Raw genomic sequence first — 17,500 nt, forward strand, 5'->3', positions numbered from 1 at the left:
TGGACAACAAACAAATAGCTATCGCACAGTTGAGAGACCTCAGATTTTCATCTCTTTCTAGGTTTCCTCTGAATGCGCTGGTGTTGGCCAAGTTTCTGCAGTTGCTTTAAGGCTGAATGGCATCAGATCCACACCGGATTTGCATCGAAAGCTACAGTATATGCTCTCTCTCCTACACGACCAAGCAATCTTCATTTCCTTGGGTTTCCAAAACCACAAGGACACAGAAAATTTTAACTGTCAAATGTAAACCTCTCAGTCAGTAGCTATAGATTCATAAATTGATTCTACTAAGAAAAAATGTCTCTCTTTTTCACACACTCTCTCTTCACATATGTCAGCACTGGTTGTGTTTAGAGAACTGTTAAGCTGTATCCTCAAGACTGTGGAGCCACACCTGAATCATATTTACCTCTCCTGGTCCTAGACTAAAAATCATCTGCTTGCCCCTGTATGTTCTGTACTAGCAGGCTAGCCGATGGTGAATGTTTATGAAGTAGGCGCCGGGATGTTCTGGAACTGAGTTGTGGCCATGCTGTTATGCCATCATTTTCCACAGGAACTATAGGTTGCCAGGTAACAGGCAATTAAATGGTTTGGAGTTCTGGACAGAAGTCTTTCCTGTCATTGAAAAAAGCAACCTCAGTTTCAGATTAGTTGGAAGTGAGTGGAAGGCTGGACTCTCCTCAGAGTCGGGGAGTGACATGCTGAACTAAACCATATCTCAGCCATAATCATTATCTCTTTGACGTCATCATCATTTCATTTAACGACACTGTGACTGACATTATTTCATTGGCATTATTTCATTTCAAATCCAATACGCCGAGACAAAAGGAAAGACACCAAATATTCTATTAGGATCTGGCCGTTTATTGGATTGTTTGACGCAGTAGGCTACTAAATCGAGGAGACATGACCATGACATTCCCTATCTGTCCCTGCATGTTTCTGTTTGTCACATGGAACAAACTGTTTTTTTATGTTTGTTTATTTGTTTTGCTTCCTAAACTTGACATTCTGGTTTGTGGGGCTATGGCATATGTGTCAGGACATTTACTATAGTGAGCTCTAAGTTTTCCATCTAAGTTTTAACCTGAAAACAAACGCTGTTGCCAATATGCTTATAAAGGCTTTCGTCTTCTCCCATATCAACCTTTGTAACTCCCGTTTGAATGGCCTTCCAGCTAACCTGAAAACACAACCGTTTAAATTTTGGATTGGATTTTGTCTCGAGGATCATCCTGTTAAGTCATAGTAGGTATTACTGGTGTCATCAGATGACTCTTCAAACAGATCTATATCAGCTCTGCACCTCGCCCCTTCCCATCAATATCAGATCATATCAGCTCTATATGGTTCCATCTCAGTCTCTAAGATCATGTCTTCCTGATTTAAAAGATTGGCTTGATAGCAACTATCTGAAAGTCAACACTAATAAAACAGAGGTCACGTGAACAGGCCATAAGTCACTGGTTTCTGCATCCTCCACTTTCCCTGTAAATGATGACAGTATTCCTATCACACCAGAGACAGTAAAAGCCTTGGCATCATTTTATACTCATCACTTAATTAGACTTCTTTTCATCATTTGCACCACATAATGTGCCTCCATCATCTGCCCAGTAACGCCGTCGTCAATATGCTGATAAATGCTTTCATCTTCTCCCATATCGACCCTTTTGTAAGTCCTTCTTGAATGGCCTTCCTGCCATATCGCTAAACTGGCTTCAGTATACTCTGCTGCCAGGGCTCTCACTTTTAGAAGGCTTCCTGCGCACATCACCCTCGGGCTTCATCAGCTACACCGGCTACCTGTAGCTTCATAGTCTCGCTCCCTCACCCTTCCCTAGATCTTATGCCACTGGTACACAAGTGCCACTGCTCCAATGCTAGGGAATTTTCTTTCACCCACTTTGCGACTGTTCTTCTCGTTCTTCGGCACATTTTCCTCTTCCTACGTTTTTTTTAAGCTTTGTTTTGTTTTGTTTTTCTAAACTGTAAAGCGTCTTTGGGTTTGTGAAGGGTACTATATAAGTTTAATTTATTGTAATCATTGTTGTTAAACTATGCTAACAGAATGTTACCCGTCTTATTCCGCTGACTAAACCCAGATGCTTCGTAACCCAAAAGTCACCCTCAAATTGTAGAGCTGGTAGGGCGATACACTGAATATTCATTCTGATCATAGTAATACGATGCTGATCAGAACCGGCGCACAGGTGTGTTTATGCCTTACCGAAGAGCAGAGACCGCTTGAGAAACCTACTTGGTTTATACTCTAGCGACACCTAGTGTTGAATTGTGCCATGAACATCCGCGGAGACTCGACTAAGCCCCGCCGTGTGCTAGCACAGCCTGACTAAAGAACAGTTTCTACCCCGGTACTGTAACACACTGGGTACACATTTACTCACTCCCCGCTTTTAAAATAGCACCACGGCTGTAACTGTGCTGGAGCTCAGCCACACTACCACATCTAGACGACTACATATGCTGACCTATGAGCAATGCACACCTAACGGCACTGATTGTATTATACTGAATATGGTTTCCCACCCCCTCTCACATCTGTTTACTTGTCCAATCATTTAATTGAGTGCAATCATTTAATTTACTTATTATATACCATCCCTTCGAGTGCAATAAACGGTACTATGCAACAACCCTCCAATTTGCTCCCCAGCCGTGCACTCTATTCTTTCATTTTATGTATATATTTACTTTATTTTTTCTTTACTTACATTCTATAGTCTACACGTGTTTTATAGCTTTACCACGGGCTTGTACTCGAACAGTGACAATAAAGGTATCTCATCTCACGTAGTCTGAATTTTTTAATCATTAACGTCACATATTGTCAGAAAACTTTTAACGTTCAAAAACAATGAACAATGTGGCAGAAACGGAGCCGAGACTAAAACGACTCCATCGGCACTCTTCTCTAAAGCCTGGCAATGCCCCAATGTTCTCTGTGCTCGGCACCGTGGTCTGTGTATAGCGGAAGAAGATTAAAAGTAGTTAGACAGCGTCCAAATTTTATCGAAGAGTTTGGGAATTTTTATTTAGGAATATCGAGTGGATTTGTTTCACCATTAACGCCCCTCATCCACCTCGGGGGGCCTCACATGGGGGATGATTTGATAGCCTCTCAGACTGTGTGAAAAGTAAAAAAAATAAAATAAAATACGAAGAAAGGTAAGTGGACCTCGCTAGCTAGCTATGTTCGCTAAAGTCGCTATCACTAATGTCACGAAATGTCAAGTGAACAAACACCGGTGCGTGTGTTTCTTCTTCATGCAGCGTGTCATGTCTGCGGGGACTGTCCGTCCCTCGGTTGTGTGTGTTTTCGTGGCTGTTTGCTAGCTGACCGACGTTGTTGTGCTTTTCAGTGGCTCAGAAGATGCAGCACTTCGTCCTCACGACGCTTTGACTTCCCCCCAGTCTGTGATTAAATTCGCATGTCGTACTTTGTTAGTCTACAACCTGCCACTCCACCGCATGACTAAATAACGCTACACTGTAAATACGGTTAATCGACTTGTGTTGTCATTGCACAGGCAATGTTATTTATTAATGACGATGCAGTGTTTAAGAACCTGGCTAGCCAGCCATTTTAAGATCTTTTTAATCCAACAGTGAAGCTCCTTATCAGTTAATGTCAAAGCGAGCTACATCTATAGTATCTGATTAGTTAAACCACACCGTGTAGCTCTCCGTTGGCCTCCAGGCTAAACGGACCGTAATCATCCTTATTCTTAACGGCGTCTTGTAACTTAAGATGCAGCCTGCGGCGGCCGCGGACAGCCAGGAGTCTCCGCAGGGCAGTGGGGACCGAGCAGAGATCACCCAGTTATCGGCACAAGATCCGTCGTCCTCGGACACCAGCTCCGAGCAAGCTAGCCCCCGACCGTTGACGTTAGATCTCCTTAACATGGTGGTCTCCTACAAGCGGATGGCCGTCTTTCTGGAGCCAGTCACTGATGCGGTCGAGCTACTGCGCTGCCTGCTTGGGTGAGTGGATTAAATCTAGTGGATCAGTAATAGTCACAATAGCAATACTTGCTGGAAATCTAATCCTGGATACATTCTCTGTGCTGCAGCTTCCACCAAACCTGTGTGTGTTTTTTGTTGTGTGTAGCTGGAGAATGCCTCTCTGTTCTTTGTTCTGCTGTGTCCTCCTGAACATGCTCTTCATCACCCTGAGTGAAGGTGAGAGATGCACGCGCACACACACACACACACACCAGTAGAGAGACTCAGGGTTTGCACTGAGACTGTTCCCTGCCCATGTGCCGCATCGTTGTCTGAACAGATTGTGTTGTGAGTCAGATGGATGTTATAGGCTGTTTTAATGTGTGGGTTCCAAGCTTGTCTTTACTTTCAGCTTATTTATTCAGTAAGGCTGTAAGCAGTTAGCATGCTTACGTAGACCACTGAAATAATGGATGTGTAGATGACAGTCTCTCTCTCTCTCTCTCTCTCTCTTTTTTTTTTTTCTTTTTCTTTTCTAGTGGCTTGGTTCTCTGTGGTTCTGTTGTTGGTCTCCGTCCCAGCTGCACTGGGTTATTTTGGTGACCGATGTCAGGGTGTTATCGGTGAGACGGTGGCACAGAAGAAGAGGCACTACGCCGTGCAGCGACGAGAGCTTCAGACCGTCCACATGAGCCGCCAGGAAGCCATGCTGGAGGTCAAGGGCCTGTGAGTATCTGTCTTGGTGTCTTAGATCGAAGACGGTAAACAGCCATGCTTTTGGTCAAAGACATCCATGCTGGTGAGGCCAAAGAGGCCTATGTTTAAACATTAGCTATGTTTAAGAAACCAGACATGGGAAGGTGCAGAATATCTGGAGTGGTAAATTTAACCTTACTGTGTGTGTGTGTGTGTTTGCGTGTGCGCACATGCTGCAGACTGAAGCAGCTGGATGAGCTCCTGAGTCAAGCTTGTGTGTGTGCTGAGTCTGTGTACAAGATCTTGTATTGGGAGAGTCATACAACCTCTTCTATGTAAGTCTGTCTCACACACACACCCAAGATCATGTACACACTTTATTTAATCTTGATTGGAATAAAGATTTCTTTGTACAAAAATGTTAACTATTTTTAAAATTTCCTGGTTGTGTGTGCGTACATACATGTGCAGATTCTATGGTTTTCTCCTGATGATGGTTTGTTTGCTGTACACCGTTCCTGTGGGCTGGAGTTTGTCTTTGATCAACAGTGCCCTCTTCCTCTGGAACAGAAACTTCTGCAGAGGTCAGTCAGTTTACACACACACATGCACTCATTCAGGTGAAAAATGCAGGTTAATTGACACAGATGTTGGCTGTAGACTTTTGAGGGACACAGCTATTGTTTCACTTCCTCTACAGTTGTGCTGCAGTTGAAGGAGCTCTTCCGTACCCCGTCTTTAGCCCCGCCCCCTGCCCCGCCCACACAGGGAGAGCTGGAAAAGAGTGAACAAGAACTGGGCAATCTACCAGACCAGACCCCCACACCACCCAGCCTGGAGGTCAGACACAGAAAGAGAGAAAGAGAGAAGTGGAATGAGGGAGTAATCTCTCTGTTATCTCTCTGCAGGACCTGTCACCAGGAAGCGTTGAAGAGGCCGAAGAGGCGGAGCCTGATGATGAGTTTAAAGATGCCATAGAGGTAGATGAAGATGTCTGTCATGTTTGTTTTTTCTCTCTCTCTCTCTCTCTCTCTCTCTCTCTCTCTCTCTCATCTACGCTCTGTCTGACTTGATCTCCTGTCTCTGCTGTCTGGACGCATCAGGAAAACCAGCTGGCCCTACAGGTGAGTAGCTCCATCTATGGAGGAGCACTTCAACCTTACAATCGCTATGAGTATCGCAGTCTGAGTGGAAACATGCACCTAATGTATTAGGCTTTATAGAGGAAGTGTTAACACGTCCAGCTAATAGCTCTGACCAGTATCTCTTAGTTACTGGTAATGACTGGTAGGCAGTCACCAGTACTAATGACCAGTAGCCACTAACCACCACTCCAACAACAAAGTAGTTGATCATGAAGTGTGTGCGCGTCTAGCAAAATGGCTAGATGATTTGTGTTGTGTCTGCATGGTGTGTGTGTGTGGGTGGGTGTGTGTTTACATGGCTTACCTCTTTGCTTTCCTCTCTAAGGAAGCACAGCTGTCTTTTGTGGTAAGTAACTGGTGATGCAGTCTGACGGTCTTTGAGTTAGGTCACTTCATCTGTTAAACTGCAAAGAACTGCTGCACTATTGCACGTGTGTGTGTGTGTGTGTGTGTGGTTGAGTGGTCACTTGCACGCTTCTATTTTGACTCTTCTGAGCATGTACACCAATTTCTATACTGAGACTGTGAATGGGGCTGTCTGTGTGATTGTGGTGAACCTTGCTGGCCTCAGGTTTTTATTGGTGAGTGTGCATGTGTTTGTGTGAATGCATCAATTGGGTGTAATGTTTTAAAATTATTTTAAATTTGACATTCCAGAATGTAATAGAACATGTATGATTCTCCAAATAGCTGCCATGTTTGTTGTAATTTCCCTGTAAGCATAGGATTGGTGCATTTCTGTGCGTAACCGCCCCACTTTGAATATAGGTGTGGCCAGCAGTGTATGGGCTGTCCAAAGCCCTGTGGAGACGCATAGTTCATAAGGTGCCCCTCCCATGCCACCAGTCATTTGCTCTGGGTGTTCTAACCACACCTCTTCAAGTCTTTCCTCACTGTATTGACTAGTACTCACCGTGGTGTTCGCCTGGTAATATGGCACTTCTGGGCTCTTATTGGTTCCCACGTTTTATCTCTTGTGTCTACAGTTAATTGCTGCTATATTTGTTTTTAAATTGGATGGTATTAGATAAACTGAGTCAATCCTAATAACATATACCTTCATATTTAGTGGGCTGGGGTGGTTTTTTTTGTTTTTTTTCCCCCCTGTATTTTCTTGAATTTCTTTATTTTATGTTGAAATGTCAAGCAGAGTAAAATAACAAAACCTGCATGTTGCCCGCTGCATATGAAGCTCGTCACATGGATCTTGCATCATACACGTCCATCAGGTGAAAGGAACCCTCACACTGTCTTCTCAGTTGGTCGCGGTGTTGGGTAGAGGGTTCGTACCAGGTCCTGTGGGAGTGTTGGTAGGCGGTGCTCGTGAGTGGCCATCTTCAGGAAGCCAGTGTGTGGGTTCCTCCCCCTAACGACCAGCCGGAGGAGAGTCCTGAGGGACTTGTCCCAGGTCTTTTCTAATGTTTGGTGCCATACGTGGGGATGTGGGTGCAGTACGACTCATTTCCTTCTGAGTGTGTGAACTGCCCTGGCTGAATAAAAGCTGAAAGTTGGTTTTTTCTGCTTCTTCCCCCCCCCCCCCCCCCCACCTCTATTTTTTGGTTGGTCGGTCTCTCTCTCTCTCTCTCTGTGTGGTAGGATGATGAGGAGGTGTCCGTGGGTGGGTCTGATTATGACTCCGTGTCTGATAACGGCCTGTTGAGCAGGAATGAACCCATACGCAGCAGAGTGTCCAAGCTCACTGAGAAACTGCGCAAGCGTGTACCCACCAATCCCACCGGTAAGACTCCACTCCACCTGCTCCTTTAGTCTCTTTCATCCTGTCACTTGCTCACTTATTCATTCACTCACACGCTCATTGACTCTCTCATTCATTCACTTCTTCATTCAGGCATATACAGTGCCTCCAAGTAGTATTCAACCCCCTGCAGATTTTGCAGGTTTACATATTTGGAGTTAACTTAGCAATCTGAAATTTGACTGTAGATGGGCCTTGATGTGTGAAATGCACTGCAGCAAAAAAGAATGTTTGTTTATTATTTCTCTGTTTTTGGGTTCGTTTGTTTTTTGTTTTTTACCAGGGGGTCAAATATTATTCAACCTGTCAACCAGCAGAATTCTGTTTGGTTCCCTCAAGTATTAAGAAATAATTGAGGTATTAAGATCAATGAGCTTCACATGCTTGGATTTATTTTCTGTTTTTTCCCACCTGTTCTGACTATAAAAGACCCTCCCCAAACAAGTGAACAGCACTCATACACGGTCAGCATGGGAAAGACTAAGGAGCATTCCAAGGCCATGTGTGGAGGCTCACAAGGCTGGCAAGGGGTACAAAACCCTTTCCAAGGAGCTGAGCCTACCTGTCTTCACCGTTGGGAGCATCATCCGGATGTGGAAAGCTTATGGAACTACTGTTAACCTTCCACGGCCTGGACAGCCTATCATGGCTGTGGGGCTGCTTCTCAGCCAAGGGGCCCCCCCATCTGGTCCGCATCCACAGGAAGATGGATAGCACAACCTACCTGGAGAGTTTGCCCAAAAACATCCACTCCTCCATTATGAATCTTAAGATGGGTCGTCATTTCATCTTCCAACAGGACAACGACCCCAAGCACCCGGCCAAGAAAACCAAGGCCTGGTTTAGGAGGGAAAAGATCAAGGTGTTACAGTGGCCTAGTCAGTCTCCTGACCTTAACCCAACTGAAAACTTGTGTAACGAGCTCAAGATCAAAGGCCACAAGAGATGCCCAAAGAACCTAGACAACTTGGAGTAGATCTGCATGGAGGAGCGGGCCAAGATTACTCCAGAGACCTGTGCTGGCCTGATCAGGTCTTATAAAAAATGATTAATAGCTGTAATTGCAAACAAGGGTTGTTCTACAAAATACTACACCTAGGGGTTGAATAATAACTGACCCTAATTTTTATGTTTAAAATGTATTATAATTTAATTGAACTTGTACTTTTTGTTTGTAATATTTAGGCATCTGTTAATACATGCTACACTTGTTCAAAGTTTGAAGGCACTAAATTATTTGCAACTTGTTGAATTTGCAAAATCTGCAGGGCGTTGAATACCACTTGGAGGCACTGTGTTTGTTAACGCACTTAGTCACCCAATAACGCTGCTTTATTCTGTCATCACAGCTGCAGTGGGAATGAATTGATCCCTTCGTCTTACCATGTCAAATTCTCTCTCTCTGCCTCTCTGCCTCGCAGGTAACTGCTCCAGCTGTGCGTGTGCGTTCTCTGTGTTAAAGAAACGGGTATGCCATTTGCCATCAGTGCTCTCGTCGGCCACACCCAGCGCACAGTTGTTGGAATGTTGCTGTGACATCGCTGGCAGAACGTTGCTGATGTGTATTGAATGTTTGTTGCAGAGGTACTGCACTAACTGTGGGGTCATCTTCTGCTCACGCTGCTGTTCTTACAAAGTGTTCAGGTCCAGTATGGGAGCCACAGGTGCGCACGGCGTCACTCCCGCACGGACGCTAGGCCACACGCTTACATACGTAATCGCACTGCTCATCTTCTGAGGTTTATAACATAACACGCGACTCATGATGACACTTTGCCATTTTGATTGGATTCTGTCATCAAAGGCACAAACATAATAGTGGTATGTTAGTTTATAACATGTAACACAAAAACAGGGTTGTGACATTACAGGTACACAAGTGGCATCCTTTGAAACTGTGGTCGTCCAGTGCTATTAGCAGTGAAGAAAGTAGCTAAATGACACTTTATCTTCTTTTTACATTTTTTTACTTTGTGTTGCCTTTTTCTACCTCTTCTTTCGTTCTCTCTTTCTCTCTCCCCCTCTCTAGCGCCGGAGGCCCAGAGGGAGACGGTGTTTGTGTGCGGCCCATGCAATACCTCGCTCCTCGGCAAATAGGACCCACCCCCCATAATAAGCCGCTTCCCTCTGTCCCAACGCTCCAAAAATCCCCTCGGCGACAGGAGCGGCGGGCGGAGGCCCGTGCGTTCTGACTCACGGCTGTGCGCCGTCCCCCTTCTCTCCCTGACCTTTGCCCTTACTGCCAGAAGTGCTTTTACTACCGCGGCCACGGCGGCGTTCAGCTCTGGCCGAGGTCACGCGCAGGTACGCCGGCTGCTGCCGCCCACCAAACCCTGCAGCTCGATCACCGGTTGGCGACCGGGGCGTTTAGTTGGCCGCGTGCAGCATGTTGGATCTGCTGGAGGGTTTGGTGTTTCACTTTTGTGATGACTGGACCTCTTCATCTTGGGGTAGAAGTGTACTGCAGTGTTTTAATCAGCCGCAAATCTGATCAAATCCTGGTTTCACTCTTACATCGTCATGTGCTAGAATCACCAAGCTATTACTGTGATGTCGTGTCCTGAGAATCGACGTCCGCTGTTTTGATAGTGTCGTGAGGAAATTCCGAAGACTGTTCCTCAAACAAAAGGACCTTTTGAGTTTGAGGTACCAACAGTTTTATTTGACTTGCACAGAAGGTTCCACAGCTTTCTCTGATCTCGTATTCTCCCTAAACCTCCAGCGGCTCGAACATGAGCAAATATATTCTCTATCTGATGAGGAGCGGTTGCTTTCTCACAGTTTTCATGTTCAAGATGTTTTGTTGAAGGAGACTTTGTAAGCGTGTGAGACTGAAAGTTGCTGCCGTCCAGGGTGAGCTCATGACTGTGTAATCATTTTCATACGTGAAGAAAATGTAAATATTCTGCTAGTTCTGTTACTCTGAGAAGTTACTAGAAGTTATATCCCCAAACAGTACAAACATTCTGTACAGCCTTTTTTCTTTCTTATTTGGGTCATTGTCGGCTGATGATTTTGGTGGTTGTTTTTATCTGTCAGTCGGAATTCCCTAAATGACTCATCGCAGCTTTAAGTACATTACAGATTTATCGTGTCGGTGTTTGCTAAATCAGTTCACTGTAGGCCTACGGGTTGATTATTGTTATTTTTCTGTTATTCCTTAATTTATATTGCTGAAGTCTTATTCTGATCTTTAAAGTTTTAGATACTTGATTATAAACGGTTTTGCTATTAGTTATTTATACTTTTTGGATTTTAGTTTGTGTTTAATTTGATTTTCTGTTTGTTTTTAAGATGGAGCTGAACGTAACTGTTTTATGTCATTCTTCCTTATGATAGGTATACTGTAATATAGCTATCTTTAAATACAAATTTAAATATTTCTTCGACCCTTCAACCCAGTCGGCCTAATTCTATAGCTAGCTTTAGGTCTTGTGCTGTTTCATCATCGGTTCAATAAACAGTTATAGTAAAAATCAATAATCTTTGTAATCTTTCTTATAAAGGTGTTGCTACTACGTCTAAATTCAAACTACTTTTGTTCGAACGAAACGTTTCACGAAACAAACATCTTTTTTTATATTTAGCACAGTTTAAATGGATACGGTTGTTTTAAATCCGAGATGTTCGTGACTAATGTCATCTTTTAATGACATCCTCGCTATTGTATTGAAACGGCTCTACTAGCGTTAACTGAATCCTTCGACGCCTCCGCCACATTGCCGAGCGCACCCATCTACGCAGACGCCCCGACCGCAGCCGCGACGCGCCCCCGACGCGCCCTCCCGCTGTACCGTGATCGTTGCTCCCGTTTCCGGCTCCTCCCTCCTCCGCTTCTGTCCGTCAGTCCTCCGCACCAGGCGCGTCGGTCGCGTGTCCCGACACACCGACCCCGGCGAGCGGGCCCCACTCCGCGCGTCCGTACGCGAACATGGCGACAGAGGTAAGGGGGCTCTTCGCTCCAAGTTCGTGATCGGTGCGGAGAGAGATGTCGTGGCAGCAGCGTAGGTGAAGTGTTCTTTGCCCTGCAAATCTGGCCTGATTTATGAGAAGCGCCGGGCGTAAAAGCTGTAACGTGTCTCATCCTGCCGCGCGAAGACGTCAAAGCAGTCAGTAGCCGTTTGATCCCGTTAGCAGTAAAGCTCGCGGTTGCATAACGCGAACAGCCCGGCTTGTTATTCATAATAAACCAATTTCCCACGTGCGAAAACTGCTGCACGTAGCCGGACGGCATGCCAAAGCATGGTACAATACTGATAATATGTCTGCCTTGGGACCATTAACATGATTCAATTCGACGACGCCGATCGTTATTGTTTACCAGAAGCGAGCGTAATTAGTACATTAGACGGTCTCAGACATTAGCGCTCCTTTACGACCAGCGCGTGCACTCCGCGAGCTCAGTCGTACCGGTATGCAGCCGGTGGGCTCTGGCGCGCGGGGGCCGCGGTTACGTATGCGCGGACGACTGGGACGTCAGAGCGGATAAAGCCACAGTGCTCGCGACGCCGAGCTTTTCTCTGCTCGAAGCAAGTAAAGATCTTCCGTTTTGGGGACTAATCGTAAATCCCGTGGCGGGCAGTAACTGAGGTCGGGAATGCGTTCAGGACCGCGGAAAGCGATCGGTAGAAGCACGCTGCCCTACTGCCACGAGTCTGTAAGCCGCCTTCGTATTTCTTTTCCCAGAAGTGACATTTGGAGCCCTCTCAGTACTTATATGTTGTTTTAGTTTAGTTGTATTTGGTCACATAACTTCCTTTAAAGCTATTTTTAAAGAGCACAGTATGTCCGATATCAAGAAGTAACCTTGATGGCGCAACGAAAGGGGTCTCCGGAGTGTCTCGTTGCGTTTATCATCATACAAGATATTTATATTAAAAACACAAATAACCTACAAGCGTAAAGATAAAATCAAATATTATCTCCCTGATATACATTTTGATCTTTAGCTTTGTGCATGAAATATAGTTACGTTGTTTTTTAAAAATGTTGTATTTGTTAGATGTTAAAAATACTGCTCGTGCATTTGCACTATCGATCGGATGTGTTACGGTAAGTGGTTGGCTCACGGTGGCTTTGTCTGCTCAGTTCAGCCCAGCCACGGAACACGCGTTGCGTTTCGTCTCGTCGGGGTATACATAATTAGTCAAGCGTATATAAATGGGCCACAGAGTCTGTCACGACACGACACGGAGACTCAGGTTAGAAACGGAACCACACTAGAGAGACCGAGACCGGTCTGGAGCGTTCAGTTTTCTCATCAGCCTACAAATCCTGTTTGCTATTCCACCCGGCGGCTCCCTGACTCGTTTGGTTCAGTGTAATTATCTAAATGGTTGTTGCATTAATCAACGAACGACGTCGCTGCGTGAGCCTGACGTTTACAATCGGACCATAATTACTTCAGTTTTATTTGGAAGCTTTTTACAAAATGCACGGTCACGCTTAACCGAAGTCCCGTCTCGACCTCTATCGAGGGCCACAGTAAGGACGGAACCTTGGCAGCGGACTGCACGGGGGCAACCCGACACGTCAGGGGCCAGAGGTCAGAGAGTTCATTCACACATGCTTAGGACCGGTTTGACATGGCAGCGGTTCTGAAAAGGATGTTGCAGCACTTGTGAATGTCTGGAGTTGTTGGGCGGTCAGGTACAATTGTGTGTGTGTGTGTGTGTGTGTGCATGTTTGTGTGTAAGAGAGAGTGAACTATCACAAAAAGACAGACTCACTGTCACTCTCCACCATTGCTACTCACCCTGCTGCATGGGACTTTCAACAGATGGCTGGAATAAATAGTGAAACATATTTTCTTCAGCATCGAAGTTAACATATAAACTCCTTGGGTTTTTTTTTTTTTGTATATGTGTGTGCACTATAGTTCCATAACCTGCAGGAACTGAGACAGAGTGCATCTCTGGCCAATAAAGTCTTCATCCAGAGAGACTACTCTGAGGGCACAGTCTGCAAGTTCCACACCAAGCTCCCCTCTGAACTGGACAGCAGGGTAAGAGAGAGAGAGAAACATTAAAAGAGAACATGATATCTGAATAAGCTTACATGTGCTCTGTTTTGGTAGCATTCTGCTGTATTCAGGGATTTAAAACTCCCCAGAGTTTTACGCACAGACTCATATGCATACACACACACACACACACACACACACACACACACACACATACATACTTTCTGGGGAATGGGTATTAAATTAGAACTGTGTTATCTCTACCAAGGAATTTAAAAACATTAGAGCAGAGGATCGCTGTTATAGAGACACAAAAGACAGAGCGAGAAACAGAATGCCAGTTTCATTTATGTTTGCTGATACTCCAATACAAACTGGCACTGTGGTAGACACTGTAGAAGTACATTAGTGTCATATGACTAATAAGACTGTCAATCATGCTGTTCTAGTGATGCTGTGTGAATTTTTGATGTTGACATACCTTTTCATTTTGCATTTTTATACATTGTGCTGATGGGCTGGCTGAACTGATATCTGTTATGTGATTGGTCAGATTGAGAAAACTCTGTTTGAAGACACAGTGAAGACACTGAACAATTACTATGCAGAGGCAGAGAAGATTGGAGGCCACGCCTACCTGGAGGGCTGCCTCGCCTGCATCACCGCCTACCTCATCTTTCTTTGCATGGAGACACGCTATGAAAAGGTATGTCAAGTCGAATTTATTTATATATTACCTTTTACAACAGCTGTTGTCACAAAGCAGCTTTACACATGTCTGAGTCCAAGCCCCCTGTGGGCAAGCCAAGGGCGACAGTGGCGAGGAAAAACTCCCTAGAGCACGAGGAAGAAACCTCGAGAGGAACCAAGACCCAAAGGGGGGGCCCGTCCTCCTCTGGCCGACAACGCACACCACAATAGCAACAATGTAGACAATGAGGAGCAGAATAAGTAGTGAAAGAGAAAAATAAATAAATAATAATAACATTGAAAACATAAACAATTAATGTCTCATCCGGTTTTCTAGAAGTCCAAGTCTGGTCCTGATGGTGTGCATGTATCCAAAACCCATCCCACATCAGAGAAGTAGCTGGCTGGGGTGCAGGTGTGGTGGGCTACAGCAGGGGCCATTGGGGTGGTGGGAGGAGCCATGGCAGCTGAGACGGGTTGGGGCTTAGTAACGTCATGACATCAGGAGTAGGTGTACCTCGGCAGAAAGAGAGAATAGATCATTAGGCATGTCCCGGTACAAGGGTGTGTAAATTAGGGAACTATAATGTGCAAAGATGGAAGTACAAGCATGAGGCACCCTGGAACATCGGCCCTCCGCCACTCTCAGTCAGCAAACTTGGGTGAGAAGACAGGTGAAGTGACATCATAACATCCCAGTTTACCAGAACTCTCAGTGCCCAAGGACCCCCAGATCTACACCTTTACCTAAGATGGGAAGTTGTTAATAAAATGCCTGACTGTACAGGTATGTTTCCAGCCTAGCCTTAAATACTGAGACTGTGTCTGAGTCTGGTGTGTGTTTACAAAACTCCACTTTTGAAGCTGAGTGGAAACACTGAAAATATTGGCGATAAGCTATTTAAGCATCCGTTTAATTAATTAATTCCCCAATTCAAGTTCAAGTTTGGTTTATTTGTCACATACATACTCATACACAATAATATATATCTAATAATATAAGTTGGGTTTTTATGAATTTGAGAATAAGTTCTGTGTATTTGTGTGTGTGGTGTGTGATTAGGTCCTGAAAAAGATCTCACGGTATATACAAGAGCAGAATGAGAAGATCTATGCACCCAGAGGCCTACTCATTACTGACCCTATAGAGAGGGGGATGAGAGTTGTATCCTTTCTTTATGCGTGCATGTGTATGTGTGTCTGTGTGTGCGTGTGTGTGTGTGCGTGTGTGTGCGCGTGCATGCGTGCGGGTGTGTGTGTGTGTGTGTGTGTGTGTGTGTGTACTGTGGCAGTTTTGCCTTGATGCTGATGGTCAGATTGAGATCAGTATCTATGAAGACAGGAGCTCCAGTGGGTCCAGCACTAGCAGCAGCACCACCAGCAGCAGCGGACGATGACACACACACACACACACACACACACACACACACACACACACACACACACTCAGACACACACACTTGCACGTTTTGTGTTTTGTCCTACACACATGAATAAACACTTCTCTCGTTTCTGACCAAACAACGTGTGACTGCATACAATGTGAGCTACCAAGCCAGACTGCGCAGAGCTACATTTCAGACTCCTCCAGCTCCCCAACTTATCACTATGGCACACAGAGCAACAGGTGGTCTAGATCTGCAGCGGCCATGAGCCAGTCGCCAGCCTTCTTAAACACAGTCACATAGACGTCCATTGTACGGTTATGCAATGATCCCATCTATTTCAGTGTTGCTGTATGTAGCAGTCGGTAAGACCCAGAGCAGAGTGGAGAGTCTTCCACTGGGGAACGTGTTTGCACTTTTCCTTCCCATTTTAAAATGATTTGTAAAACTATTTTCAGATGAGTGAACTAAATAGATATGCATTAATCTATGGATGGTACAATTTCACACATCAGAAGCAATACTGTATCAGAGTAAGAAAGCTGATTTTGGGTTTATTTATGATGAGAGACAAAGCCAAAACAAAATCTTCCATCAGCATTCTTACCCTTACACATCGACCTCGCCTCTCCATCTCAGCATCTCATCATCTCATGGACGTGAGTCTCCACTGCCAATGCTGTGCCACTGTAGCCAAAAAGCCAAAGGCAAAACTGACCTCTGTGGTGTCATGATACTGCCACTAGCCAGAACCTCGTTAAACCATCGTTAGTGAGCTTCCTTAACGAGATAATTGGCTCATATGTATGCAAACATAGGTTTTTCATACAACTTGCACTCGCTAGAATGTTATGCTTGTTTGTTTTGTGTAACAAAGCTAATAAATACACATCTTCTGGTTAAACAACTGCTTGTCTCCTGTTTGTTCAGAGCTTAAGGTCCTAAGTATATTTTTTAATTAATTTTTCTTTTTGTGGGCAGTAAGATTTCAAGATTTTTTAATGGGGCAAGAAACCGTTTCCTTGCATGTAATCATTGACAGTAACGGTGTAACTTTGTGGAACTGCTCTTAAAATGCCGTCATTTTGAGGAAACAGAATTTCTAGAGGAAGTGCTGAGTTTCATATCGAACATTACTTCCGCAAAAGTTAAACTTTTATTTCTGAGATGGATTCATTTCTATGGTTACGGGCAGTCCAGTCCAAAAACCAATATCCAATCAAGTCACTTTTGAAAAATGTACCTAAGATAAGTAATTTCTCTAAGAAGTATTTTCTCTAAGATAAGTAATTTCTCCAAGATAAGTGTTTTCTTTGAGATGAAAGTCATTTCTGTAATTTCAGATATTTATAGTTACCCTTAAACCATCAACAACAAAACGCCCCCACCAAGAAGGTTTGTCATCAACGGGATTCTATGAGATGACAGGAATGTCGATGCAGTGCTGCCGGACCGGGAGGGTGTTGAGCTGATGATGAGGGAGGGGTGGGGCAGGAAACCTCTGCTGTTACGCTACGCTACGCTAACAGAAAAAAGATATCCAGCGGCACCACATTCCTTATTCTCCTGTGCTGTCCAGTTGGGAAGATCCTAACACAAACATCACTGAACCATTAACTCCTGGTGTCTACTTCAAACTACATTGCAGAGGAGATGTTTGAACGGATGTCTACCAGGACTGATGTCTACGCAGAATGAAATGCTGTGAGATGGTATAAACTAACATCAGTTTATGGAATAGAAGCTCTGATAGGCTTACACGTGGCACTGAGTGTGCTGAAATTCCCAAGAGTGCAAATGTACTGGGAATCAAGTGTAAACCTTGGCCTGTTCCAGGACACCTCATCCTGAGACTTTTTTCAGCTTTATTGCTCCAGTCTACATGTTGTAA

General features: G+C 44.7%; 2 protein-coding genes and 1 long non-coding RNA gene across 7 annotated transcripts in view; all 3 read left to right on the forward strand.

Annotated features, from left to right (window-relative positions):
- Positions 1–2,822, forward strand: part of LOC118242651 — a 4,055-nt gene extending 1,233 nt beyond the window's left edge. The window contains exon 2 of the long non-coding RNA XR_004776991.1: positions 62–2,822. This is a non-coding gene — a long non-coding RNA (uncharacterized LOC118242651). The remainder of the gene's footprint in view (positions 1–61) is intronic.
- A 185-nt stretch (positions 2,823–3,007) lies between these two features.
- Positions 3,008–11,052, forward strand: zfyve27 (zinc finger, FYVE domain containing 27). 4 transcript variants are annotated; one of them, XM_027031623.2, is made up of 15 exons: positions 3,008–3,198; positions 3,304–3,443; positions 3,782–4,014; positions 4,142–4,212; positions 4,515–4,701; positions 4,911–5,006; positions 5,143–5,255; positions 5,372–5,511; positions 5,580–5,651; positions 5,775–5,795; positions 6,142–6,162; positions 7,413–7,554; positions 8,994–9,040; positions 9,155–9,236; positions 9,602–11,052. In XM_027031623.2, the coding sequence occupies exons 3-15, from the start codon at positions 3,782–3,784 to the stop codon at positions 9,667–9,669; spliced, it is 1,293 nt and encodes a 430-aa protein (XP_026887424.1). In that variant the 5' UTR covers positions 3,008–3,198; positions 3,304–3,443; the 3' UTR covers positions 9,670–11,052. The 4 variants fall into 4 exon arrangements, with proteins under 4 accessions (XP_026887424.1, XP_026887423.1, XP_026887425.1 ...); XM_027031622.2 differs by lacking the exon at positions 3,304–3,443; XM_027031624.2 differs by lacking the exons at positions 3,304–3,443; positions 6,142–6,162.
- A 357-nt stretch (positions 11,053–11,409) lies between these two features.
- On the forward strand, positions 11,410–16,510 carry golga7ba (golgin A7 family, member Ba). Of its 2 annotated transcripts, none has more exons than XM_027031619.2 (5): positions 11,410–11,515; positions 13,451–13,576; positions 14,088–14,240; positions 15,288–15,389; positions 15,541–16,510. In XM_027031619.2, exons 1-5 carry the CDS (start codon positions 11,504–11,506, stop codon positions 15,619–15,621), a joined length of 474 nt encoding a protein of 157 aa, XP_026887420.1. In that variant the 5' UTR covers positions 11,410–11,503; the 3' UTR covers positions 15,622–16,510. The 2 variants fall into 2 exon arrangements, with proteins under 2 accessions (XP_026887420.1, XP_026887418.1); XM_027031617.2 differs by lacking the exon at positions 11,410–11,515 and adding an exon at positions 11,524–12,229.
- Positions 16,511–17,500: the final 990 nt, after the last annotated feature.

The sequence above is a fragment of the Electrophorus electricus genome, chromosome 16, assembly GCF_013358815.1.
Source record: "Electrophorus electricus isolate fEleEle1 chromosome 16, fEleEle1.pri, whole genome shotgun sequence".
NCBI lineage: Eukaryota > Metazoa > Chordata > Actinopteri > Gymnotiformes > Gymnotidae > Electrophorus > Electrophorus electricus.

Coding starts and splice junctions, on each gene's coding strand:
- zfyve27 (XM_027031623.2), top strand. CDS start 3,782: ATGCAGCCTGCGGCGGCCGCGGACAGCCAGGAGTCTCCGCAGGGCAGT. Junction 6,163..7,412: donor AAGCACAGCTGTCTTTTGTG/GTAAGTAACTGG, acceptor TCTGTGTGGTAG/GATGATGAGGAGGTGTCCGT. Junction 9,237..9,601: donor GTCCAGTATGGGAGCCACAG/GTGCGCACGGCG, acceptor CCCCCTCTCTAG/CGCCGGAGGCCCAGAGGGAG.
- golga7ba (XM_027031617.2), top strand. CDS start 12,170: ATGCGTTCAGGACCGCGGAAAGCGATCGGTAGAAGCACGCTGCCCTAC. Junction 13,577..14,087: donor CCTCTGAACTGGACAGCAGG/GTAAGAGAGAGA, acceptor GTGATTGGTCAG/ATTGAGAAAACTCTGTTTGA. Junction 15,390..15,540: donor TAGAGAGGGGGATGAGAGTT/GTATCCTTTCTT, acceptor GCTGATGGTCAG/ATTGAGATCAGTATCTATGA.